The sequence below is a fragment of the Xiphophorus maculatus genome, chromosome 1 (genome assembly GCF_002775205.1).
Source record: "Xiphophorus maculatus strain JP 163 A chromosome 1, X_maculatus-5.0-male, whole genome shotgun sequence".
Taxonomy (NCBI): domain Eukaryota; kingdom Metazoa; phylum Chordata; class Actinopteri; order Cyprinodontiformes; family Poeciliidae; genus Xiphophorus; species Xiphophorus maculatus.
The window spans coordinates 31599326-31624416 of record NC_036443.1 but is presented as its reverse complement, the minus strand read 5'-3'; the positions used below and the strand labels follow the sequence as shown (position 1 = coordinate 31624416).

The 25091-nt window shown below is 44.6% G+C and overlaps 2 protein-coding genes across 4 annotated transcripts; one reads left to right on the top strand and one right to left on the bottom strand.

Annotated features, from left to right (window-relative positions):
- The first annotated feature begins 1235 nt into the window (after nt 1-1235).
- LOC102229763 (SRSF protein kinase 3) lies at nt 1236-12521 on the top strand. Of its 3 annotated transcripts, XM_014470977.2 has the most exons (17): nt 1237-1610; nt 2402-2483; nt 3794-4941; nt 6268-6376; nt 6455-6542; nt 6614-6701; nt 6790-6896; nt 7416-7581; nt 7823-7848; nt 8245-8337; nt 8446-8497; nt 9178-9396; nt 10121-10218; nt 10305-10412; nt 11015-11084; nt 11170-11262; nt 11344-12521. In XM_014470977.2, the coding sequence occupies exons 1-17, from the start codon at nt 1601-1603 to the stop codon at nt 11526-11528; spliced, it is 2742 nt and encodes a 913-aa protein (XP_014326463.2). In that variant the 5' UTR covers nt 1237-1600; the 3' UTR covers nt 11529-12521. The 3 variants fall into 3 exon arrangements, with proteins under 3 accessions (XP_023189785.1, XP_023189779.1, XP_014326463.2); XM_023334017.1 differs by having other exon boundaries at nt 1236-1610; nt 9217-9396; nt 11170-12521; XM_023334011.1 differs by having other exon boundaries at nt 1236-1610; nt 11170-12521.
- Nucleotides 12522-22141: 9620 nt separating this feature from the next.
- Nucleotides 22142-24608, bottom strand: tsr2 (TSR2, ribosome maturation factor). The gene is made up of 5 exons (XM_023334236.1): nt 24462-24608; nt 23881-23971; nt 23571-23662; nt 23323-23484; nt 22142-23113 (listed from the first exon to the last, which is right to left on the bottom strand). Exons 1-5 carry the CDS (start codon nt 24591-24593, stop codon nt 23015-23017), a joined length of 576 nt encoding a protein of 191 aa, XP_023190004.1. The 5' UTR covers nt 24594-24608; the 3' UTR covers nt 22142-23014.
- Nucleotides 24609-25091: the final 483 nt, after the last annotated feature.

Sequence of the window (25091 nt, the reverse complement as noted above, 5' to 3'; positions counted from 1 at the left end):
TTACTTTTTGAAACAAGGGGCGGGGCTTCCACTGGTGACCTAATGAGTGTACAGACCGAAGCTGAGCTCTGATTGGTGGAGCTGTTTTCTACTGAATACAGTCATTTTGAGGGGGGTGGGGGGGTAGCTGTGTGTAAATGTGCCTGTAAATATCTGTGAGGAAGACCACGATAAAGATGAGTCTGTCTCAGATTTTAAATGTGCTTTTATTGTGAAGGGCCACAGGTCAAACAGTTTGTATCATAAAAATAAAGTTCTAATTTTAATTATTGTTTCTTAATTTTTATTTGTTCCGCTGCCAGGGCCGGTTCTTTGCTCACGCCGCCGGGGGCCCCTGGCCCAGTCCACTAAATATTTTCTACATACTTAATTAGTAAGCATCTAGTTTACAATCTAAATATTTACCTTTGAATTAAATATTTAGTTTGAAGATATATATTTAGCTTGCTAACTATATGTTTAAGTTGGAGCTAAATATTTATATTACATATTTAACATGCTAACTAAATACACTGCTCAAAAAAATAAAGGGAACACTCAAATAACACATCCTAGATCTGAATGAAAGAAATATTCTCATTGAATACTTTGTTCTGTACAAAGTTCCATTTGCACAACAGCAGGTGAAATTGATTATCAATCAGTGTTGCTTCCTAAGTGGACAGTTTGATTTCACAGAAGTTTGATTTACTTGGAGTTATATTGTGTTGTTTAAGTGTTCCCTTTATTTTTTTGAGCAGTATATTTAGGATGTATATTACTATGCATTTAGTTTGAAATTGACATTTATAAATGAATGAATAACATGATGAAAATATAAGTTGGACCCCCATTTTTTCCTCTTTTTACAGGTTAATTAACCCAAATTAATATTTGACTGTGTAACTTTACGAACGGAGCTCTAACTCTCAGAACCGGAGCAGAATGGTTTTAGGTTCTCTTTGGTTTGGGTTTATCTCTTCAGTACCAATAAAGACCAGCTACGTTTTCATGAAAGTGACAGAAGCTCCATCTGCTTGGTTGGGTTGGGAAATGTCTGGATGAAGAATCATCTGATTGGGTTCATGGTTCTGGACGGGATAAAACGTTTTATATGGATCATATTTCACTAACAGGAAGGAGACATGAATGGAAACTGTATGGAGATTTCTAGAGAGTCTTTCGCCTTCCTGTTTTCTCTGATCTCACTTCCTGTCAGGACAGACTGACCCTCGGCCCCACATCCTCCACATCCGCCCCTGCTGGGTTCAGCCTGACAGGTCAGTGCGCATGCGCAGAGCCGGGTGTCCGGTGTCAAACCGAGCAGCTGTTGAGTTCGTTCAGGGCAGAACCGAACCAGCACGTGCTGCACAGCCTCTTTAACGGAGCGGACCCCGTCCCAAAACCGAAACAGAACCGGGATCCAGCCGGTACAGACACCCGGAGTCCGATCCGGAACCAGCAAGAGAGCTAACGGAGCTAACGGAGCCGAACCGTCTGCTGACCGACAGGCCGCGGTCCGGTCCCGTCCGGACCATCTCCGCGTTTCAGACCCTGCTTCTGGTGCTGCTCGGAAAGGTTCTGCCTGAGAACCGGTTCGGCTGGAAGACAAGAACCGGACATGCTGATAGGTAAAGAAGGCCTGACCCGGTTCAGGGGGTGGTACCGTGATTCTGGGTCCAACCAGCGTCTCTACCAGACTCCATTAAAAACACTTCTTACTTTATTTCGGTCAGTTTGGATCAGGTGGTCCAGAGATGCTCCAGCTTCCGGTCTGGATCAGTTGACCCAGAAATACTCAAATCCTGCTGTACTGCTTTCATTTTAACCCTTACATGTTCTGGTTCCGAGTTGCTTCTCTGAGGTCCTTCATGATCAGAACCTGACCAGGTTCTGCTGGGGTCCGGTCAGAAGCTGCCCGGAGGTCCAAATTATGTAGCAGCTTCCTGTAAGAAGTGATGCAGAAATCTTCTCTAGCAGTTTGACCCGGTAGAGTCTGATTAACTTGGCCTGACTACTGACAAACTCTGGTTATCTTAACCCTGAACCGTCTGGTTAGTTTAATCTAGGTAATCTGGGGTCAATTCTGGTTAACTTAACCTCAAAGATTGTGGTTAGTTTAATGCTGAATGTCTATATCTTAGTTTCGGTGTGGAGCAAAGCGCCGTTTCCGTGTTTCCTGGATGAACTTTGGTGAAGTTGTCTTTGTGAGGAGCTTTGGCTGTGACGCCACAGATCAGACGCTCTAAATAGCCATGATGGAGTCACTCGGTGGTTTGATCCCCGACTGCTGGAGAGCCCATCTTATCTGATGACATGTTTGAGTCTGGCATTAAGTTCTATCCAGAACCTGAAGTCACCGGGTTCTGGTTCTGGTGGTGAGTGATGGGAACGGATTCTGACTGTTTGTTGTTTTTCTCAGCGGCTGTCAGAAGCTCCGCCCCCACAGGCAAGAAACGACGGCGAGGCAAGAAACACCGGAGAGTCCGAGCTGACGACAGCCGGTAGGAACGCAGATCACACAAACACTGAGGGGTGTGTCACAGCAGGAAGTGATGTAGCTGCAGAGGGAGGGGCTTATCAGGGGGTGGAGTCTGCAGATCAAAGTGAGTGAAGGTGGATCCGCAGTAGAAACCCACCATGCTCTGGTTCTGAATGATTTTCTTTCCTGGTGTCAGTCCGACAGAACCGGGTCGGCTCACCGGAACCACAAGCTGACAGACGCAGGTCCGCTGACCCGCAGACTCGTTGAGCCACAAATAGAAGCAGGAGCTGGATCCTGAGCCGGCGTGCAGCAGCACCATGTGACACGTCCAAGCGTGGCCTCAGCAGCACCAAAATAGCCTGAGCGTGCTCACTGGGGCCGACACACGAGCTGCGGCCGCCGTGACATCATCTGCAGCTGGTTTTAGTTTACACTGGTCAGTCAGAGCTCATGGACACCGTCAGGACCGGGTACTGCGTCCCCTCCACATCATCCCAGACGTTCCCATGACGGACCGGACTGAGCGCGCTCAGTGTGGCGCTCAGCAGCTTCCAGTAGAATGATCTTCTGCAGCTATCTGAGAGAACATTGCCTCTGTTTTCTCGGTTACACGTTGCCAATAAATAAAGGGTTTTAAGGTAGAGCAAAGACCAGATTACGATCCTGCCTAAAGCAGATCTTGCAGAGGAGTTGTGTGTGTACCCAGTTCATTGATACTATAGAGCAGTGGTCCCCAACCCCAACCTTTTTAGTGCCGCGGACCGGTCGAGACTTCGCAGACCGGGGGGGGATGCGACACCGAGATGACCGACACCGATGCTGTTGCTGCTGTTTCTAACTCATTCTGCTACTTGTGGCTCAATGTTGGCGCACAGGACGTAACCAACAGAATCTGGTTAAAGGATTTTCAAAATAAAAGATCCTCCAGACTCAACACATAAAATGGAAGTATTTAATTATTTCTTGCGTGGCCTGGTACCAATTGGTCCACGGACCGGTACCGGTCCGCGGCGCAGGGGTTGGGGACCACTGCTATAGAGGAGAGAGAGGTGTAGTTGAAACCTCCAGGTATCACATCATCAGACAGCTGGGCAGAGAGACGTAGGAGTCTGGGATATGGTCCCAGGGCCACAGCTGCATGGAGGTTGAATTGGACTCGTATAGAAACCTTCTGCATAAGTCCAGACTCAGAGATGACTAATTGGATTAAAACTGAAAGCCGTTTTTGTTGTATCATTGTTTCATTGTGAATAAACTGGATCAAAATGGGATTTTCCATTCCAAACCTTGCATTCTAAAATTGTTTTCCACCCTTAATTCCCTTTTCAGGCCTGAAGAGGGCAGTGATTTTCTGAAGACTGATGGTACTCCCCTCCAAATACCATTACAGGATGACACCCAAAAAGACCAGCTCCCCCCAGAAGGTCCTACATACGGCACCGATGGGGAAGGTCCAGAGGCTCCAGAGTCTGGCACACTCTCCCCCGAGAGATCCATCCAGACACCCTGCCTTCAAGGTCCCCAGCAGTCCCTAACATCCCAGATTCCAAACCAGTCAACCCAATCACCTGTTCCCCAGAGCCCCCACCACATAAACCAGTCACCCCATTCCCAGAGCCCCCATCATAGAGCCCAGTCACCACTTCCTGAAAGTCCCCACCAGACCACCCAGTCACCTGTTCCCCAGAGTCCCCATCATTCACCTGGACCCCAGAACTCCAACCAGAACACCCAGTCAAAGCGTTCCCAGTGTCCTCAACATTTATCGCATTCCCAGAGCCCCCACCAGAACACCCAGTCACCTGGCCCCCAGAGTCCCCAGGATTCAGCACAGTCACCAAGTTCCCACAGTCCAAACCAGATTACTCAACCACTTCCTCCTCAGAGCCCCCACCAGATAATCCAGGCACTGCATCCCCAGAACATAAACCAGATAGCAATACTCACTCCAGAACTTGTAGAAACTATAATACCCACTGAGATTACTCTCAACAACTCCCAGTGCCCTAGCCAATCATCTTCTGCTGCATTAGAAAGCTTTGGCCAAAGTCTCAACAAGTCACCACCAGATGTTAACATTACCCAGAATGCCTCAGCACACGGTTTTACTGAGTTCTTCCAACCACCTCCAACCTCACCTCAAGGCGTTACCTCTGAGACGTCTGCAGTATTTGCACAAAACCCTGTTAAAGTTCCTCCCACTAGTATGTTAAGCCCCACCCACTCCAACCCCTTCCTCCTGACCTCGATGACCTTTACTTCCAGTACCTCCTCCCACCCTCTGTGCTCCTCCTCCTCTCTCCTCTGCTCTCTGGATTCTCCATTCAGCTTCCCTCCCATGACATCATCTGCCCCATCTCATCTGGCTATGCCCCCTCCACATCAGACCTCGCCTCCTGTAGAGTTAACCCTGCCCCCAGCCCAGTTGCTTGGCTCTGATGATGAAGAGCAGGAAGACCCTTCAGATTATTGTAAAGGTGAGTTGATTAAACCCTCGGGTTTACTACTGACACCTGACCATCTTCTCACCTCTGCACAAAATGGCTACATGAAGTCAACTTCAATATGCTGCAAACATTTTTGCCTCTCAAGTTGAAGAGAAGCTAGGACAGTGGCACCATGTAGCTCTCTAAAGGGTTAGTTTGAATCTGTGAGAAGTTATCAGTTATACTTCCCTGACTTGTAGTAGAAAGATGTCACATCACTGACAGCTTGTTGCAATCTGTAAGCTAGCAGCCAATCAGATGTACATTGTCCGTTTTAATTGACTTCAGCCATTCAAACCGAACATGTTCTTATCCTTTTAACTCTTCTTTACCCTGCGGGGGGAGGACTTCCTGGCAGTTCCACCTTGGACAGATCGCCAATACAGCACAAAGTCCAGATTACAATCCTGCCTAGAGCAGGTCTTGCAGAGAGCCTGTATGTGTTCCTAAAACATTGATAGTATGGAGGAGAGAGTGGCATGGTTGAAATTTCTGGGTACGGAAACGCTGGAGTCATGTTGACCTCTAAGGCTACAGCAGCATAGCTACTAAGATAGCTTAAGATAAGCTAAGCCAGTCCCGTAGACTGACACATCTTCTACACCAGGAGTGGGCAACTCCAGCGCTTGAGGACCATACCAGAGCCAAATGACCAGGTCATTAGCAGGACTCTGGAAAAGTTGACTAAGGAGGTGATTCAGCCATTTGATTGAAGTGTGTTAGACCAGGGACACATGTAAAAGTTGCAGGACACTGGCCCTTGAGGACTGGAGTTGCCTACCCCTGGTCTCGCTCCTTAGGCACTGTGATTGGAGTGCACCCAAGGTAAATGCAGTTTCCTGAGCATAATTTCAAAATGGAACTCATGTGTGTATAAAGTTCCACGAGCGACAGTCTACGTCAGGGCAGAAACCAAGAAGTGAAGTCAAAGTAAATGTCTGTAGACCACAAGGACTGGATTGGTTCAAGGAACAAATTCCAGAAAAGGATGATGGATGCAAGACAAAAAACATTTTGGCAACAATGAATGGTATGAAAACCACCGTGGTCTCCATAATTTGGGAATAGAAGAAGTTTGAAACCATCAGGGCCATCCATGTATCTGTCCATCTAACCAAACCATTTAGAGGAATGGGGTGAGAAGTGACTGAGAGCATTCAGTAGGTTAGTCATTGCTAACACACATTGTCAGTCAGCATTGATGGATAGATCGGCCTACATTTCAAACTGAAGCCTTCTCATGTTGTCACTATCAGGTATTTGTGGATTGCCCTGTACCTGGAGACAAGTCTCACTTTGTGGTCTCTGACTCTCCAGGTGGGTACTACCCAGTAAAGATCGGAGACCTGTTCAACGGCCGCTACCATGTGGTCAGGAAACTGGGCTGGGGACACTTTTCCACAGTGTGGCTCTGCTGGGACCTGCAGTCAGTAGCAGCTTATGTTTGAAAAGCATGTTTCAACAGATCGACTCGTTTCAGACTCTCAATGTATGTTTTCTTCAGGAAGAAGCGCTTTGTGGCCATGAAGGTGGTGAAGAGCGCTCCTCATTACACCGAGACAGCTCTGGATGAAATCAAACTGCTGCGATGTGTGAGTATCTAATGTCCTGATCTCTACCACCAGCGGTTACTGGTGTGCTCAGGTAACCTGTCTCTCTCCAGGTGAGGGACAGCGACCCCTCCGACTCGTACAGAGAAACCATCGTCCAGCTCATTGATGACTTCAAGATCTCTGGAATCAATGGAGTTCGTATCCTTGACCTTGAGCTGTCCTTCTGTCCCCAGGCTGTGTCCACCCGTTGTCCACCCGTCTCAGTAGTTTCCTCAGCCTCTCTCAGATGTCTGTATGGTTCTGGAGGTTCTGGGTCATCAGTTATTAAAATGGATCATTAAATCAAACTATATGGGACTTCCTCTGGTCTGTGTCAAGACCATCATCCGACAGGTACCACTGCCACAAACATGTAGCAAAGTGTTCTTCTGGGTTTTACTTTATTGACCTTTTGCATGGGACGTTGCAAAGGGTCAATACTTCATGGTTCTGTCATAACTAGGACAAAGACAATATGGTCATACTGTTTATCGGTGATATTTTTAGTACCATATTCTTTCTAAAGATACTTCCATGGTTTACTCTGTTGGTGACATCCAAACTCTGTGCACTCTGTCTGCAAACGGATCAGATTTCATTGACTAGGGTATCTGTTGCTTACATTTCTCATGAATAATCCTTGATTTCCCACAATCCAAATGGATACTAGAACGTTTGTTGAGCGCTAAGCTCCCTTTAGCAGCTTTGTGTTCGCCTCAAGTACGCAGGACCTCCGCGTAGTGAAGCAGGCCCTAGTATGTGGAGGCCTTAACTCTGACATGGTGATTAGGACACCTTGACCACATCGTACTCCGGCTGATTGACCTGTAGCCACTCGATGGTTCTGACCCAAAATCGGTTGTGTGTCTGCAGGTGCTGCAGGGACTCGACTACCTTCACACCAAGTGTAAGATTATTCACACGGACATCAAGCCGGAGAACATCCTCCTAGTTGTTGACGACGTCTACGTCAGAAGATTGGCGGCTGAGGCCACCATCTGGCAGAGAGCCGGAGCCCCGCCCCCTTCAGGGTCATCAGGTGAGGGCCACCAGCTGATTGGTCAGGAGGTGCTGGAGGTGTATTTTAGAGTTCAGAACTTCTCCCAGCCACTCTGTCAGTGTGATTACTGGGACCAGTAACTCGGACCTGTGGGTTGTGGTTGATCTGGCTTCCTGTGGTTTCCTGTCTTTCCTTCACCTGCTTCTTCTAACTGAACCGTTTCTTCTTTCTGTTTCTGTCTTTCCTGCCTGATGGTTTCCTTCCATCTGTGTGTCTCTAGTTAGCACGGCTCCCAGGGATGAAGAGGTGAGTGCCCAGGTGTGACCTCTGCTGTGTTCTGATTGGTTATCTCACTTTGATAAATCAATACATTTTAGTGGACATAAACGTATCATGATTTCGATTCCAGTTGGGGTTTTGGTGAATGTTAGCAAAAACAGTATTTTTTAAACATGGGCGTGGCCTCAGTGACATCAGGCAGGCAGGCAGCTGTTATAGCAGCACCTAGTGGCTGTCAGAGAAATTACATATTTAGAAACTTCACCTTAAGTCCCAGGTGTCACATGACCTGCTTAGCCCCGCCCCCACGACCACACCCACTTCCTGAGGCAGAAAGTTATCAACACAATTTGAGATAAACTAGATATTGCTCCTGCCTGGCCTCACCTGTGTGTGTGTGTGTATGTGTGTGTGTGTGTGTAGATGGGGAAGTTGTCAAAAAACAAGAAGAAAAAGTTGAAAAGGAAGGCAAAGCGTCAACAGAAGCTCCTAGAGGAAAGGCTCATGGATATACAGGTACACCTGTTGTACCTCGTACATACTGCAGTAACAGTACTTCATGGATACTACAGTGATGTAGCAGCAGCCAGTCAGATGAACATTAGTGTTTCTCTGTGTTTCCAGAGGATGGATGAGGAGGAAAGTCTACAGCAGCCTGACGATGCCGAGCCGACCTGTGAGTAAAACCGGCCTGTTGGACGTTAATGGTTTACTTTACTCTGATTGCTGTGCTGAGGAGCTTTAACCCCCCCGCTGCGTCCCGACGCGCCCCCAGGGTGCAGCATCAGGCACCCGGCTACCCATGTTGTTTGTTGGATGGGCGGTACTGAAATGTCGATTTTTCCGCCTGCGGATTAATATAGTTCGTTCGTTCATTCATTCATTCTAGCAAGTTGTTTAAAGGTGTTTATACCAGGAGTTGTCCAGGTTCCAGGTTCCACTTTGGTCACACGATGCATTCAGTTGAAGTCAGTCATTGATTTAGCAGCAATCCCTCCTACTGAGCAAACAGTGAGAGCAGAAATCCCCTCTAGTCAGACCGAGTTACTCTGACATGTAGGTAACTTCTTGTTTTACACGGTTTGTCTGGGTGTGTTTACAGGTCGCTAGCTTAGCATTAGCACTAGGTGTTTGTTCACACTTTGATTCAGAGTATGAAGACGGGACTGAGTAAGTCTGTGAATGTCTTGATCCTAGCAGATTTTGAGTTGCATTCCCTGAATTGCCAGTGAATTGTTGCGTTGTCTTGTTGGTGACTCTCCTTCCTGCTGCGATGCGTGGAAACATGAATGTTCTCTCGTTCTGCATAATTGTCCATTAAACTAAAACACAGCAGAAATGTTTCTTTGTTCTCAGGTTCTGTGGTCGCCAACGGCAACACTTTCTGCTCCACAGCCAATCACAAGCCAAGCCCAGATTCCAGCAGCTCCTGGTTGGACGACAGGTTCAGTGACCCCGCCCCTGGACGCTTCTCCAGCCCCGCCTCCGGCCTATCAGGGCTCTCCAGCTCAGTGATGTCAGCGACCTCTGAGTCGGCGCTCTCCACCCAGTCGGGATGCTCCAGCGGACGAGACGGTGAGACGTTCTGTTGGACGTTAATCTGCTGCAAATAATTTGGTTCAGTTGTTACAATGCAGAATTAGAACCAGATTAAGATTTTGTCTTTTTTATTGTGAGAATAAAGTCCTGATGTTAGCAGAAGAAAGTCAGAGAATTATAAAAACAAGTTGCTTTAATGAGAGCAAAGATTCGATTGATCAAGATTTGATGTCTGAAGTATTTCGGTTTATTGCTTTGGTCATTTTATGGAGGATTCTGTTTCTTTCTTCTGTAGTATTTAGATTTATTGTGTGACTTTATTCTTATTACACTATGACTGTTCTCATGTCATTTTATTGTCCTACAACTTTTTCCTCGTAATATTTTATTCTCATAAAATTATTTCGTTTATTCTTGAAATGTGAAAAAATATCCCGGCCAGGATTTTCTTGTAACAGAGATTTTTAATCTCAAAAAGATTTTCTGGTGAAATAAACGTTAATAAATAAAAGTTAAGTTTTCTGTTGTCTCTCTGTTCTTCTTTTGGAGTCTGAAGCAGAAATTATTTGATCATATTGATTGTATTGATCGTGTTGATCTTATTGGACGTTGGAAAGTGAACATGTTTGGTTTTCTACCTGCTTGGTTGGTCGGTGTCGGTATCCGACGGTGTAATGACGCTGACTCACCAGCAGGTGGTCAGCGATCTGATTGGCTGAGTTTGTGACCAATCCCAGCGAAGTTGTTCTCTTGTCGGCAGGATTCAGTTCGTCAGACTTCGTCCTGAACCCTCTGGACCCGCAGAACGCCGACCGGCTCCGAGTGAAGATCGCCGACCTGGGGAACGCCTGCTGGGTGGTGAGACATCCTCATCCTCTCCTCCTCCTCCTGTGCAGCTCTGACCAATCAGACGGCTCCCTCTCTCCCTCACTGTGTCTGAGCAGCACAAACACTTCACCGAGGACATCCAGACCAGGCAGTACCGGGCCCTAGAGGTTCTGATCGGAGCGGAGTACGGGCCTCCAGCGGACATCTGGAGCACCGCCTGCATGGTGCGTGCACACACACACACACACACACACACACAGTCAATAACTTTCAGAAACTTTCTGTTGGATTTCTGGAAACTCCTCAGAATATTTGAGGTTGCACACAAACGGCTCCCCCTGCTGGTAAACTAGAGGACTGATCAGTTTCAAGCATTTCAAAGGTTCTGGTGTTTTAATGGCAGCTCTCTGCTGCCACCACCTGGTGACCCCAAGTGTCTCTAGGGTGACCCCAAGTGTCTCTCAAATATTGATATAATATTATTACTAGACAACTTGATAGGCTGGAAGATAATAATAAAAATAATGCAATTATTATTATTGTTATTTTTATTAAGACTCTCTGTGGCTTTTATGAGTTGATTTGACAGTAAAAATGTTTTTATGATAAATATTTAAAAATTAATATTTATCAAATATAAGTGATTTTTATATCACTTATTAATTAACATAAAAACAAATTAAATACAGTAACGATGTTCAGCCCCTCCAGGACGTTGTCATGTTTTGCTGCAACCATAACCTGGTTGCTGGAAATAACCTTCCCAAAAAGGCACAAAACATAAAACCGGGTCCAGAACCGGGTCTGACCTGTTTTCCTCCTCCAGGCGTTCGAGCTCGCCACCGGGGATTACCTGTTCGAGCCGCATTCAGGAGAAGATTACACCAGAGACGAAGGTAGAGCAGCAGTACCGAGGCGGGTTCTGGTCGGGTTCTGGTTCTGTACTTCCTCAGTGTCTTTAGTTGTGTAACCTCTCTGCAGATCACATCGCCCACATCATGGAGCTGCTGGGTCCGCTGCCGCTGCCCTTCGCGTTGTCTGGCAGGTATTCCAGGGAATACTTCACTAGGAGAGGTGAGACAGGTCCACCGGGCTCTCTGATTGGCTCTCTGATTGGCTCTCTGATTGGCTGTTTCTCTCGACGTACCTGTCCAGGTGAACTACGGCACATCTCCAACCTGAAGCCGTGGGGTCTGTTTGAGGTTCTGCTGGAGAAGTACGAGTGGCCGCTGGACCAGGCGGCGCAGTTCAGCGACTTCCTGCTCACCATGCTGGAGATGGAGCCGGAGCGCCGCGCCACGGCGGCGCAGTGCCTGCAGCACGCCTGGCTGCACACATAACACACACCTGCACACACACCTGTCTCACTGTGACTCGCTGACCCGTGTGGTTGGAGACGCCTCTGCTGATTGGTCAACTGGTCGGTGGGCGGGGCCGATGAACGGTTTAGCCCCGCCTCCCCTCTGAAGCTGACCGCCAGTCACACCTGAGGAAGCCTTACCTGTCTGAACTGAGCTGAGGTCCAGCTGGTCGATGCTCAGAGATGACCTTTGACCTGGGCAGGTGAAATTATCCAGATGTTTAGTCCCAGATTAACAGCTGCTGATCACCTGGACAGGTGAACTGTCAGAGCTGACTCCAGAAATCACTTCAGTGCTGCTGTACCTCACTTCCTGTTAGATTTCCTGTCCACTTCCTGTTTTTCCACCTGACTTCCTGTCTTCCTTTCATACTTACTTCCTGTTTCTCACTGTTTTCCTGTCTGATTTCTGATCAGATTTTTGAGTCGATCTGATTTATGAAGCCATTCTGTTGCTTCATTGATCGATCATCGACTGATCGATTGACTATCCATCTGGCGATCACCTGATTGGCCGTCAGTCGATCAACCTGTGTGAGTTTCTGGTGCTGAACTTCCACAGATCGGCTGAAATCTGTTTTTCCTGAATTTTAATTGTTTTTATTAATCTGTCACTTCCTGCTTATTGATTATCGATCAGTAGATAACGAGCTTCCACCTGTTCACCTGTTCTGATGACGTTAGTGCCTTGAAACAGCCCCGCCCCCTGCAGTGACATCACTGATGATGTCAGGGGCATTTTCTACCTGTTTTTGTGTGAATCTGACCTGGTCAGGTGTTCTCTGGTTTCAGAATAAAAGCCGACTCAGTTCTGGGTTTACTGGGTTTTCTGGGCTGAATCGGAACCGTTTGGACCTGGTGGTGTAGAACCGCTCGGTTCTCTGGGTTCTGGAGGGAAACCTGCAGCGGATCTGTTCGTTTGGTTGTAATTTAACATGTTTCTGTGCTTTAATTAAACATTTTCTTATCAGCATTGCTGGTTGTGAAATTATGTTTGATAATAATAATAATAATAATAAATGAAACGTTAAAGTTTTTCTCTGCTGTCGGTTTTAGAGCAGCATCAGATCCTCCGTCACGTTTTGTTTGCCCTACAGTTTTGCTCCGATTCATTCATGTTTGACAAATCCTCTAGTCTCCATGGCAACAATCCACCTGTGAAAAACGCCTGGGTGGACCTAGCCCCGCTGTAACTCCCTCCAAGCAGAAAACGGACACAAGGCGTTCTTCGTTGTTACTGGCGTTTAATAACTATGCCGTGAGAACTGTACAAACACAAAATACATATTTACAGAAACACATTCACTTAGAGAATAGACAACTATTAGACACAAATTAAAATACAAAAAAATGCGTACCTCATTGGCCGCTTCAACCTGGAAGGGTTAATACAAAAAACTCCGTGTAACGTCTTCTTGCAATCAGCTACACGAGCCTTAATGCCTCACCGAAACCTCTCCATCAACTAACAGCAAAAAAGAAGCATGCTGCCTTACACAGAGTGCTGCGTGTCACCATAAAAAGTCCCGGAATGAAACAACACATTAAACATTGGTTCCGCTTCGGAACCATCCGCACACCTTAACTTATCTACACCAAATCAGAACCATGAAATCAACCCAAACTGCACAAACTGCTGCCGATGGCAGCCACACTCCCACCAAATCACAGATGATTTCCTACTACACCTGAATACAAAGAAAAACAACAAATATCTGTAATCCAACAAGTCATGTATCACAGTACTGAGCTACTCAGCTTCGACTAAAGTAACTGTTTTGTGGATGGGTCTCTCAAGATATACTGGCTTGTTAACTCTTTTTCCTTGGTCGTCAAGTGTTGCATCACTCATCAACAATTTGAGTTTCCTAATGACTCCATCTTCACTAGGGAACACCTTAGTGACCTTGGCCAGTCTCCACTCATTTCTGGGTAGACTATTATCCATCAGAATCACAATGTCATTGATCTTGGCATTTCTCTGTGTCTTGTACCATTTGTTTCTTTGCTGAAGATTCAGCAGGTATTCCCTTTTCCATCTGGTCCAAAATTCATTGGCCAAATATTGTACCTTACGCCATCTTTTGCGAAGATAAAGGTCTTCTTTCACAAACTCACCAGGTGGTGGTAAAACCACTGAAGACTTCATGGTCAGGATATGATTCGGTGTAAGAGGCTGTGGAGCAGTGGGATCACTGAGCAGGTGAGTTGTTAAGGGCCTACTATTTATGATCGCCATGACCTCATAAAGGTATGTACGTAAAGATGAAATGTCAAGTCTTTTGGATGAATGATCCAAAATGGATGTCAACACACTTCTTATTGTCCTAATCTGCCTTTCCCAGGCTCCACCCATATGGCTAGCAGATGGTGGGTTCATGACAAATTCACAACCTAATTGTTTTAGATTTTCTTGGTCCATTTCCTTTACGGATTCCAAGAACTCTCGTCTTGCTCCAACAAAGTTGGTACCTTGATCTGACCAAAGCTGCCGAACATTTCCACGTATGGCAATCATGTTCGAAGACTATTAATAAAAGCGTCAGATGTCATGTCATCAAGTAGCTCTATGTGCACAGCACGCGAGCACAGGCATGTGAATAACAGACCGTAGCGTTTAAGTTCCTTTCTTCCCTCCTTAATGTAAAATGGACCGAAGCAATCCACTCCACAATAAGTAAAGGGAGGTGATGCTTCCACTCTTTCACACGGTAAATCTGCCATTCTTTGTACTTCAGTATTTCTTCTGAACTTTCTACATTTCACACACTTGTAAATGTAAGAAGACACTGTGTGACTGCATCCCAATATCCAGATGCCGTTTGATCGGAGCTCGTTCATGGTCATCCCACGACCCTGATGATGAACCCTTTGATGGAAGTGGTCAATGAGCAACTGTGATATATGGGTTTTGCTTGGCAAGATTGCTGGATGTTTAATGTATGTGTGCAAAGAAGAACGTTCCAGCCGACCTCCTACTCTGAGCACACCCTTTTCATCTAAGAAAGGATTCAGTTTATGCAGCCTGTTCGCACTGTTCTTTGTTATCTCCCTTTTGGAGCTTAGATCTTGGATTTCTTCAGAAAATACTGCTCTTTGGACTGTAGCTATGATGAAAAACTCCGCCTCTTTCCTCTCCTCAAGACTGGTGACTTTGTTGGTTCTGGAGAGTGAACCCTTGACCTCTTTGACACATCGTATGAGTCGTGCAATGGCTTTAACCAGTCTTGTCCATTTTGAGAACCTTAAGAAACGACTGAGCAGAGATTCTTCTGTCGTTAGGGTCTTATGCACAAAAGTTTTTCGTAGTTCTGGATTTCCAGCTTCCAACTCTCCCACCTTAACATTATTAGCAGGAAGTTCGTTATGCCAGAGAAAATCTGGACCAGTGAACCAATTGGAAGTAACCAGTCCTTTAACTGTCAGACCTCTTGATGAATGATCCGCGGGGTTATCTTCAGAGGTCACATATCTCCATTGATCCGGATTGGAACCTTCTTGTATGCGCTGAATGCGATTTGCCACAAATATGTGAAATCGTCTAGCATCGTTGTTAATGTATCCAAGAACGACCTTTGAATCAGTCCAGAAGAATTCTTGGGCTTGAACATCCAACTCCTTTTTAAGCAGGTTGCTTGTTCGAACAGCAATAGCAGCTGCTGAAAGCTCAAGTCTGGGTACTGTGGTGACCTTTGTAGGGGTAACCCTGGCCTTACCAATAACTAAAGAACAGTAGACTTGGTTCGATATACTGATTGCTCTCAAGTAAGAACATTCACCGTATCCTTTAACACTTGCATCTGAGAAATGATGCAACTCATATCTTTCGACTTCCTTGAAATCCTTTGGGAGATAACACCTTTGAATTTTGATGTCGGATAGATTCTTTAAGTCCAACAGCCAAGACTCCCATCGTGGTCTGAGATCTTCAGATAATGGCTCGTCCCATCCAATCTTCTCTCGACACATCTCTTGAAGTATTTGCTTCCCAACCAGAATAAATGGTGCTACAAACCCAAGAGGGTCATAGATGGATGCCACTGTTGATAAAACACCTCTTCTAGAAAGTGGGAGTTCATCCACAATCACTCTGAAATGGAACTGGTCCGAAACAACACACCATTTAATTCCCAAAGCTCTCTCTATGTGTGACTCTCCAAGAGTCATGTCACGATTTCTTACTGAATCTGCGCAGTCATCTTCTGGAATGGATGCAAGTACATCTTGGTTGTTGGAAACAAACTTGTGAAGTCGTAGATTGCCAGAACTACAAAGTTGTCTTGCTTCCTTTACCAACCTTATAGCTTCATCTTTGGTTGCAACACTTGTCAGTCCATCATCCACGTAAAAATTTCGTTCAATGAACTGGATGGTTGTTTCACTGTACTGACCTTGACCTTGGGCCGCAACATGTTTCAACCCAAAATTTGCGCAGCCTGGCGATGATACAGCTCCAAATAGATGAACTCGCATACGATAGATGGATGGTTGAGCCTGAATGTTTCCATCATCCCACCAGAGAAATCTCAAGTAGTCTTGATCCTCTGTTTTAACATGAAATTGATGGAACATGCGCTCTATATCGCACATTATGCCAACTTGTCCTTTACGAAAACGGCAGAGAACACCTATCAGACTGTTCGTTAATTCTGGCCCACTGAGCAAGTAATCATTTAATGACACACCTTCGAACTTTGCAGAGCAGTCAAATACGACTCGTATCTTTCCTGGCTTGTGTGGGTGATAGACTCCGTGATGAGGAATGTACCACACAGAACCTTTGTTAATTTCTTCTTCTGGAACTCTTTCTGCATCACCATTTGCTATGATTTGACTCATAAAGTTTGCGTAATCATTTTGGTATTTTTTATCCCTTTCAAATCTCCTTTTCAAGCATCGGAGTCTGTGAACTGCACACACCTTATTATCTGGGAGATTTGGTCGATCCTTCTTGAAAGGAAGTGGCATTTCACAATAACCATCTGTTTTAATTTTGACTCCTTCTTCCATGATAGATAGGAACCGCAAATCTTCCTGAGATAAATTTGCATCTTCAACTCTTCTCTCACTGAAGTCAGACTCAAGCATCCTCAACACATCTGGTGGAGAAATGAACTCCTTAACTTGAGTCCTACAAAGGTATTTCACTTCAGTTGTGAGGTTCTTAGATGTCTGAGACTGGGGTTTCACAGACTCCATGATGATCTTATGGCTGCTTCCAATCGCATCACCATAATCAACACACGGGCTAACGCAACCGACTATGCTCCATCCAAGATCTGTTTTTTGAGCAAATGGTTCGTCATCTTTACCCGACACCACTTCTCTAGGTAACAAAGCCTGTGGACAGTTGTAACCTATGAGTAGTCCTACATCACACTCGATCAATGGAGCAATCTCCTCTGCAAGATGCTCTAGATGAGGCCATGCTCTCGCAGTTTTTGGGGTCGGTATGTGACTTAGATTAGCAGGAATGAACTCTCTTGAATAGGTTACAGGTAGAGAAATCTTCTTTGATGAATAAAAACCTCTCACCTGCAGTCCAACTAATCTCTGACTTGGGATAATTGTATTTCTGGATGAAAGTGTGGAGAGTTTTAACTGCACAGGTTCTCCTTTTGTTTCCAGAACATCTGCCTTATCTTGCATGATGAATGTCGTATCGCTTTGGTTATCACGTAGAGCATAAACGAGAATTTCATTCTCTGGGTTACTTGACGTAGATAACCACACAGGAACAACAGTAGAAGAGTACATGTCGTCCATGCCTTGCACTACTCTGTTTGATGTAGCTTCATCTGAGAGTTCAACATTATGATTGTGCTCTGTTTTTTCCTTTGATTTTGTGGTTTTAGAGACTTTTACATTCTCTGCATACTCATCATTGCTTTTCTCTTTCCTATTTGCTCTTTCACGATCTTCGTGCAGACACGTTGGATGTTTTCCTTTACATGTTTCACAAAGACTTCTTCTTTTGCAGTTCTTAGAGTGGTGTCCTGGTTGCAAACATCCAAAACACAATTTTTTTGTTTGGACAAACTTAAGACGTTCCTGAACTGGTTTTTCGTTGAATTTCCAGCATTTCTGAATGCCATGATTTTGTTTTTCACAGAAGATGCAGCCTTTATGTTCCGGACTCTCTTCAGAGTTGCTCACAAACACCTTTGCGCCAACATTTCGTGTCTTTGTTGTCTTTATTTTTTCAACATCACCAGATTTCAAGGCATGAAGAGAAGTTACTGGATTGCAAGCTATTTTTGCTTCCCTTGTGATGAACTCCACAAACTGACTGAATGTAGGAAAATTATTGCAAATTTCTTCGAGCTCAATCACCTTTCTGTTCCAACTAGCAACTAACCAATCAGGAAGCTTTGTGAGAAGTTTTTGATTTTCATCACAGGTGTTCAGTACTTCTAGACTTTTAATTTGGGACATTGCAGCCTGGCAACCCCTAAGAAAGTCTGAAAAATCCCTCAGTTCAACACTGTCTCTGGGTCCTATTTTGGGCCACGATGCAAGCTTATCCTTGAAAGCTTTAGCTATCACAAAGGAGCTTCCAAATCTTTCTTCCAGGATAACCCATGCTGAATCATAAGCTGCATCGGTTCCTAATAAGAAATAACTTTCAATGGCTTTTCTTGCAGATCCACCAACGTATTTACGAAGGTAATAAACTATTTCATTTACAGGGATGTTTTTCCTACCTATTAGTGTTTGAAATGACATCTTCCAGTCCTTGTATCTTAGTGGGTCTCCAGTAAAAACAGAAGGTTCAGGTACTGGGAGACGGCTCACATTAATAGACTCTGCTATTGCTTCAGCAAGAGCTGTGGCACTGGCTGCTTGGGGTGTATGTTCATAAGAACTTCTTTTAGCTCCAGAAGATCGACGTCGTTCAACTGCCTGGTTATGAAGTAACTCTGCAACTTCTTCATCTGAACTTGCTTCTTGTTCATAAACTTGCAGCCGTGCCTTTGCTGCACTTAACTTCTTAACAGTCTGTAGACGTTCTATTTGTCTGCGTTTTTCTTCCAGTGCTTTCTTTCTTGCCACATTTTCTTCCTCTTGTAATGCCATCTTCCTTCTATCTTCTTCTTCAAGATTTTCAAGTTCCTGCTGTTCACTTTCTATTTCTTGCAGAACCTTTAAAGCAGCCTGTGTAGCAGCTAGCTCTGCAGCAGCCTCCTGTCTTCTAATAGAGGAAAGGCTCGACTGTTTGGACTTCATACTTGAACTGCTAGCAGAGTTTAAACTTCGAGAACCGTTACTTGTAGTATTAGAGACTGAAAATAGAAACAGAACCAGACTCAGGCCAGACAACATCCTTTGTCTGATCATCATGGTCTTCCTTGTTGTGAAGATAAGTGGATGCATTTTCCAAGATTATTTCAGATACAGCATCACAGGTGTCTACTCTGCGACGGATCTCATTACCTGGAAGAACACATTTGCGCAGTTCTTCATAACTGTGCTTCACATCTGCAGATGCACAACTTATCTTACTCATCAATTCCTGCACAACATCAAAAGATGGAGTTCCATTTATCACCCTTTTAGCTTGCTTTGCCGTCACTTTCCATTTATCGTAAGTATTGGTAAAACGATCTTGCAGTTTTTTTGATTTAGTATCATGCAGTTCTTGAGCCCTTTCAGTAAGCTTTCTAGTCCTTTGGCTTCTTCTTGGCTCCTCTTCCGGTTCAGATGACTGCTGTAGAGTTGCGCCATTACTGTCTTTAAATAAGTCGCCCTTATTAGTTTCATTGTCAGTCATTTGCTCCATTATGCAATGTTTACTTATTACTTGGTAACTTATAGCTATAGCTTTACAAAACTAATGACTTAACAATAACCAACTCAAAACTGAGCACTTAATTATCCAACACTTTTAGCATCTAAATGACAGAAATATGTAAAATGGTTGTTTACAAAAACTTAGATAAAACCTTGAACTTAAACAGAATTGTGCAGAACACCAGATTACTTAATTGTAACATTTGCAGTGTCTCCTTAAAACAAAGTTGATCCACTTCCTAACATTTAACTTATTTTAAATGTACCACTTGTTGGAACATCAATGTAAACTTGAAAGCGCTTGCTGCTTCAGTTTCTGGTGTTGCACAATCTTATCTGCGTGATGCTAGAGTGCGACGAATCCTCCCCTGCTCAGCGACTGAAAGGCCAGTTCAGTTCCTCGTCTCGCCGCCTCATGTCGAGCAGACTGAGTTCTCACTGTAACTCCCTCCAAGCAGAAAACGGACACAAGGCGTTCTTCGTTGTTACTGGCGTTTAATAACTATGCCGTGAGAACTGTACAAACACAAAATACATATTTACAGAAACACATTCACTTAGAGAATAGACAACTATTAGACACAAATTAAAATACAAAAAAATGCGTACCTCATTGGCCGCTTCAACCTGGAAGGGTTAATACAAAAAACTCCGTGTAACGTCTTCTTGCAATCAGCTACACGAGCCTTAATGCCTCACCGAAACCTCTCCATCAACTAACAGCAAAAAAGAAGCATGCTGCCTTACACAGAGTGCTGCGTGTCACCATAAAAAGTCCCGGAATGAAACAACACATTAAACATTGGTTCCGCTTCGGAACCATCCGCACACCTTAACTTATCTACACCAAATCAGAACCATGAAATCAACCCAAACTGCACAAACTGCTGCCGATGGCAGCCACACTCGCCTTCAAGGCGCAGCTCCTTCAGACTAGTCAGCAGCAATTAGCAAACAGCTGAGCTCATTATAGGAGCTGCTGCTCAGAGCAACGCTGGTAACAACATTAAAGGGCTAATAGAGGAGCCATGTTGGATGACTTCCTGGAGGCGGAGCTTCTGAAAAAGCAGGAGTTCTTAAAGAGACAGAGGCTCAATTTTAAGGCGTTAAAACAGGATGGAATTTTTTTTAAAGTCATATTTAATATATGCAACATTTTTATAACAATTGAAGGTAACATTGTTATTGAACATAATACAAAATGGTTCTATGTTCCTGGACAACACATGCTACTGTCCCTTTAAGAGTCAAACTGACCAGACTGGACCAATCGGTCACTGATCCAGTTTCTGTGTAAAGCTTTAAAAGCTCAGTTCAGTCAGGAGGAAAAAATGCTGCAGATCAACGACTCGAAGCTTTGCTGCGTTTCCATAGAAACAAAATTAATTTGGATATTAAACGGAACTCGATGCACTGATTAACGGATGATCATGACTTCCTGTCTGTCTGGGTGACGGATTATTTGGCCTGTTCTTGTAAAGTTTCTTCAGAAAATGTTCATCATGAACTGGTCCTGTTTAATGTAACACAGCTGAAGATTAGGGTGATGGTAAGGAGACCATCCAACCTTAAAGGCTCATCTCTACAGATAATCAGAAATCTCCTTAAAACTGCTCAACAGTTTAAAGAAAACTTTTCTGCTTTAATGCCAATAACTGGGAAAACAAAATTTTTCTTTGATTATTGAAAAGAGTATAATTAATTTTCCAGTATTTTCTTATAAAACATAAATAAAATAAACAGTAAAAATTATCTTGTTTTTGGAAAGTTGTCCTTTCTCTCTGCTTTATGACTTTCAGACGTTTTCTAGTTGTTCTTGGTTAAATGAAAATAAATTTCATTTAACCAATCTAAATGATTCAGTAGTTTTGGTCATAACAGTTATTTACCATCAGGATTTCCAGAAAATGCTGCAGCCAGAGTCCTGATCAAACACGAGTTATGTTTCTCCCTTCATTTAACTCCCAGTCAAACCCAGATTATAATCTCAGATTCTCCTTCTCGCATATTAATCCCTAAATAATCAATAATTCCCTATCCTCACATCCTGACTCCAGTATCGACGCTGATCTCTGGACTACAGGAAGTCATGATGCCGCCATGTTGAACTCTGGAGCCGAGTCGCCCCCTGCTGGGAACTTAAGGGAGTGTTTCAGTTATTTCCGTGTCTGATTTAACTTTAAAATTGAAAACATCCTGATGGAAAAACATTCAGAAAGTGCATATTGGTGAAGTGAGACCTTAAAGAAACAGAAGCTTGAGGTGCAAAGGTTGGACCAAAAATTAATTTTGAATAAATCGTCAGTTTCCAGACCAATAATCAGTTCAATATCTCTCTGCCAATTATCGGTCAGTCCAGAGACTTTGAGGTTGGACCAAATATCGGCAGAGAGACCAGGATTCAGTTTCTGGACCAAAAATTTGTTCTAAATCCCTCAAAGTCTCTGGACCGATTATTGAATAGGTCCAGAGACTGGACTTTTGAACTGATTGGCTTTCAGGTTGGACCAATCAATAACCAGGAGTCTCAGAGGTTGGACCAATCACTGATCGGGAGTCTGGACCAACTGTCAAGCGATGTCATTTTGTTCAGTTCATGTCTACAGATGTTTGTTGACGGGTTTATGTGACCCGTTTATAAACCAGCAGTGTTTTTAGTGGAACTAGTCCCACCCAGGATTCCTGGTTCTGATCCAGTTCTGTGATAATCTGAACTGAATTATCACAGAACTGGATATAAACCCCAGAGACGGCGGCGCTCCAGCTGCCATATTCCCTGTAATCAATAATCCAGACGCTTCATTATGTTTTCATATCTTTATTTAAATTCAGCTCTGAATACAGACTGCAGGGGGTTAAATGTCAACACAATGGCCAGCAGCGCTAATTACTTATTCATGAGCAGAGATGACATCACACCTTACCTTTCAGAATAAGAGCAGTTATTGTAAACAACTCCATGAAAAACGACTTCATGATTTTAGTGAAAATATTCCAGAACATCTGCAGAAGCTTCAGCAGCTAATTAGCATCATTAGCTGCTAATTGCAGCTAACGTTAATCAGCAGCTGAAGGCTAATGCATTAGCTAATGGACATTACCTTAATGTAATGTCCTACATTACCTTAATGTAATGTCCTACATTACATTAAGGTAATGTAAGACCAAAGGTAATACGTTACCTTTGGTCATAAAGTAGGATAATCTCCATACATGCCAGGTGGCATTATTAATAATAAAATATTTTAATATTTTTAGCTTCAAAGAACTGAATCATCCAGAACCAGTCAGAATTTGACCTAAAGCAGCACAGAACCAGAGAGTCCGGGTCCAGTCTGATATGCTAGCATGTGGTTCTGTAACGGTACTAGATCAGTTCGGATCCGTCATCCTAAAAGTTTCCACCTGGTTCTGGTTTTGCTGGACCTGAGAGCAGAACCAGGACGGATCAGAACTGCAAATATTTTTAATGGACTGATATTTTTAAATTGATTGGTTCTGTTTAATTTGACCCATTTTGATGTTCTGAATAAACGAAGACAGTTATCCAACTAGTCCATCAGAACCGGATCATTTGGAGTTTGCAGCACCTTCCTTAGAGGCTCCGCCCCCAACATGGCGGCTCCACAGTAAAGTCCAGTTCAAGTCCGGTTTGTAAAGTTCTGGTTCTGCTCGTCACTTCTTCCTCCGGACCACGGTCCAGCCGTCCTCTTCATCCTGAGGAGGAGGACGTGTGGTGCTGAGGGACGGGCGGGACTCCTCACACTCCATGCCCTGCGCACGCACGCACGCACGCACGCACGCACACACACACACACACACACACACACACACACACACACACACACACACACACACACACACACACACACACACACACACACACACACAGGTTATTAATGGACTAACAGGAAGTTCTAATAAACTCGTTACATGACTACTTTATGGCTGCGTTGCCTAGCAACCAGTCCCCTGTCACGTACCTGCGTTTCGCCGTCGCTCTCCTCATCGTCCGACTGCGCGGGTGGAGCCGTGACCTTTGCCCTTGGCGTCCTGCTCTGAGTCAGCGTGTGGACGGTGCTGCGGAGCTGCTGCAGCGCCCCCTGCTGCCAGAGGGAGAACAGCTGCAGCAGACGCTGCGATACCTGCAGACACCAGACACACCTGGTCAGGTAGCAGCCAATCAGGAGACAGAGCCACCAAAGATTTGTGTGTGTGTGTGTGTGTGTACCTGAGGTAAGCTGCCGTCCTCCACCACCGTATCAAACTCCTGATCCATCAGCTGAGACAGGAAATCCTCCACCTCATACTGCTGCAGGTCAGCTACCCCCCACCGACACACACACACACACACACACACACACACACACACACACACACACACACACACACACACACACACACACACACACACACAAGTCAGGCTACTGAACTGTGACGTCAGACAGGAAGTAAGATTCTGTCAGAACATTAAAACGTTCCAACTGAACAATTATGATTCAAACGGGAAGTTATTGTCAGCCGTTACCATGGAGACGTACCGTTGTCATGGAAATACTGCTGAACGACATCCACCATCCAATCAGCTTTCTGCTGACCGTAAACGCCTCCAAAGCCGTTGTCCACGGCGATCTGAGGGACAAGAGGACACATCCGGAACCGGGTCAGAACCGGACCGCTTCCAGACTGAAAATATTAACTTTTTAATCTTTCTTATAAAATAAATCATCCGCTGGACGCGGTTCTGATGGGTCAGGGTGGTTCTGATGGGGGAGGAGGTTCGGTTCTGATGGGTCAGGGACGTTTGAGTCTGATGTATTTTTCAGAAGGTCCAATCTCAGCCCGAACCTGTTACTGACAGCTAATGAACCCACTGGGTCAGCGCTAAGCAGTACCAAAACCAGAACCAAAACCTGGATCATAACTGGATCTTGAGCAGATGTTTCTGAGCCCCAATCCATCTAAGGTCCAGTAGAGCTGAATTAGACCTGTTCGGGATGAGACGGAACCACCCCAAACAGGAGCTGCTAGCATTAGCTAGATAGTTCCAGCCCACTAATCACGTGGTCCAGTGGAACCACCTGAATATCCCCCGTCCCCTCAGACCCGGTTCGGAGCTCACCTGTAGAACCGGCCACGTCTGAAGAACCGCCCGAACTCCCTCCGTGAAGAGTTCACGCGACGCCGTGGAGGCCGCCATCTTGGATCTTCTTCTTCTTGATTTTAGTTTCGGCTGGTGAACAAGGTGGTGCATACCGCCACCAGCCGGTGAGGAGGACCGAAAACAGCCTGCATCCTTTCATTGAACCCAGTTAGCAGCAAATACAGAGAAAATAATGTTCAACATTCATCAGAAGAACTTTTTTTTTAATAATCTGAGACTTAAAAGGTCAAAGTTAAATATTTATTTAATAAACTAAATATTAAGTAGCTCAGAGTTTAATGAACATTGAGCTCAGATAAATATAACTGAAGCTAAGTATTTATCTGGCTAAATAATATTTATGGAGCTAAATATTTAACTTGCTTCCTAAATGTTTAGATGGGCAGTGTGACATTTATAAACGAATGAATAACATGGTGCAAATGTGACTAAAACAACAAACTCCCATTGGTTTCTCTTATGACATTCTAAACAACATAAATTATTGCTGGTAACTTTTGACTGTATATCTTTATAAATGAAAAACCATAAAACTGAAGCATGAACTCGAAGTCACTGCTTCATCTGTGAACCTGGTTCTGGTCCGCT

What these genes read in the sequence shown, in the direction of transcription:
- LOC102229763 (XM_023334011.1), top strand. An exon ending in GCCCCCTTCAGGGTCATCAG is followed by an intron (nt 7,582 to 7,822) that starts GTGAGGGCCACC and finishes GTGTGTCTCTAG; the next exon opens with TTAGCACGGCTCCCAGGGAT. An exon ending in AAAGGCTCATGGATATACAG is followed by an intron (nt 8,338 to 8,445) that starts GTACACCTGTTG and finishes CTGTGTTTCCAG; the next exon opens with AGGATGGATGAGGAGGAAAG.
- tsr2 (XM_023334236.1), bottom strand. Translation starts at nt 24,593, where the DNA reads ATGCACCACCTTGTTCACCAGCCGAAACTAAAATCAAGAAGAAGAAGA. An exon ending in GCAGTATTTCCATGACAACG is followed by an intron (nt 23,663 to 23,880) that starts GTACGTCTCCAT and finishes GGTGGGGGGTAG; the next exon opens with CTGACCTGCAGCAGTATGAG. An exon ending in AGAGCGACGGCGAAACGCAG is followed by an intron (nt 23,114 to 23,322) that starts GTACGTGACAGG and finishes GTGCGTGCGCAG; the next exon opens with GGCATGGAGTGTGAGGAGTC.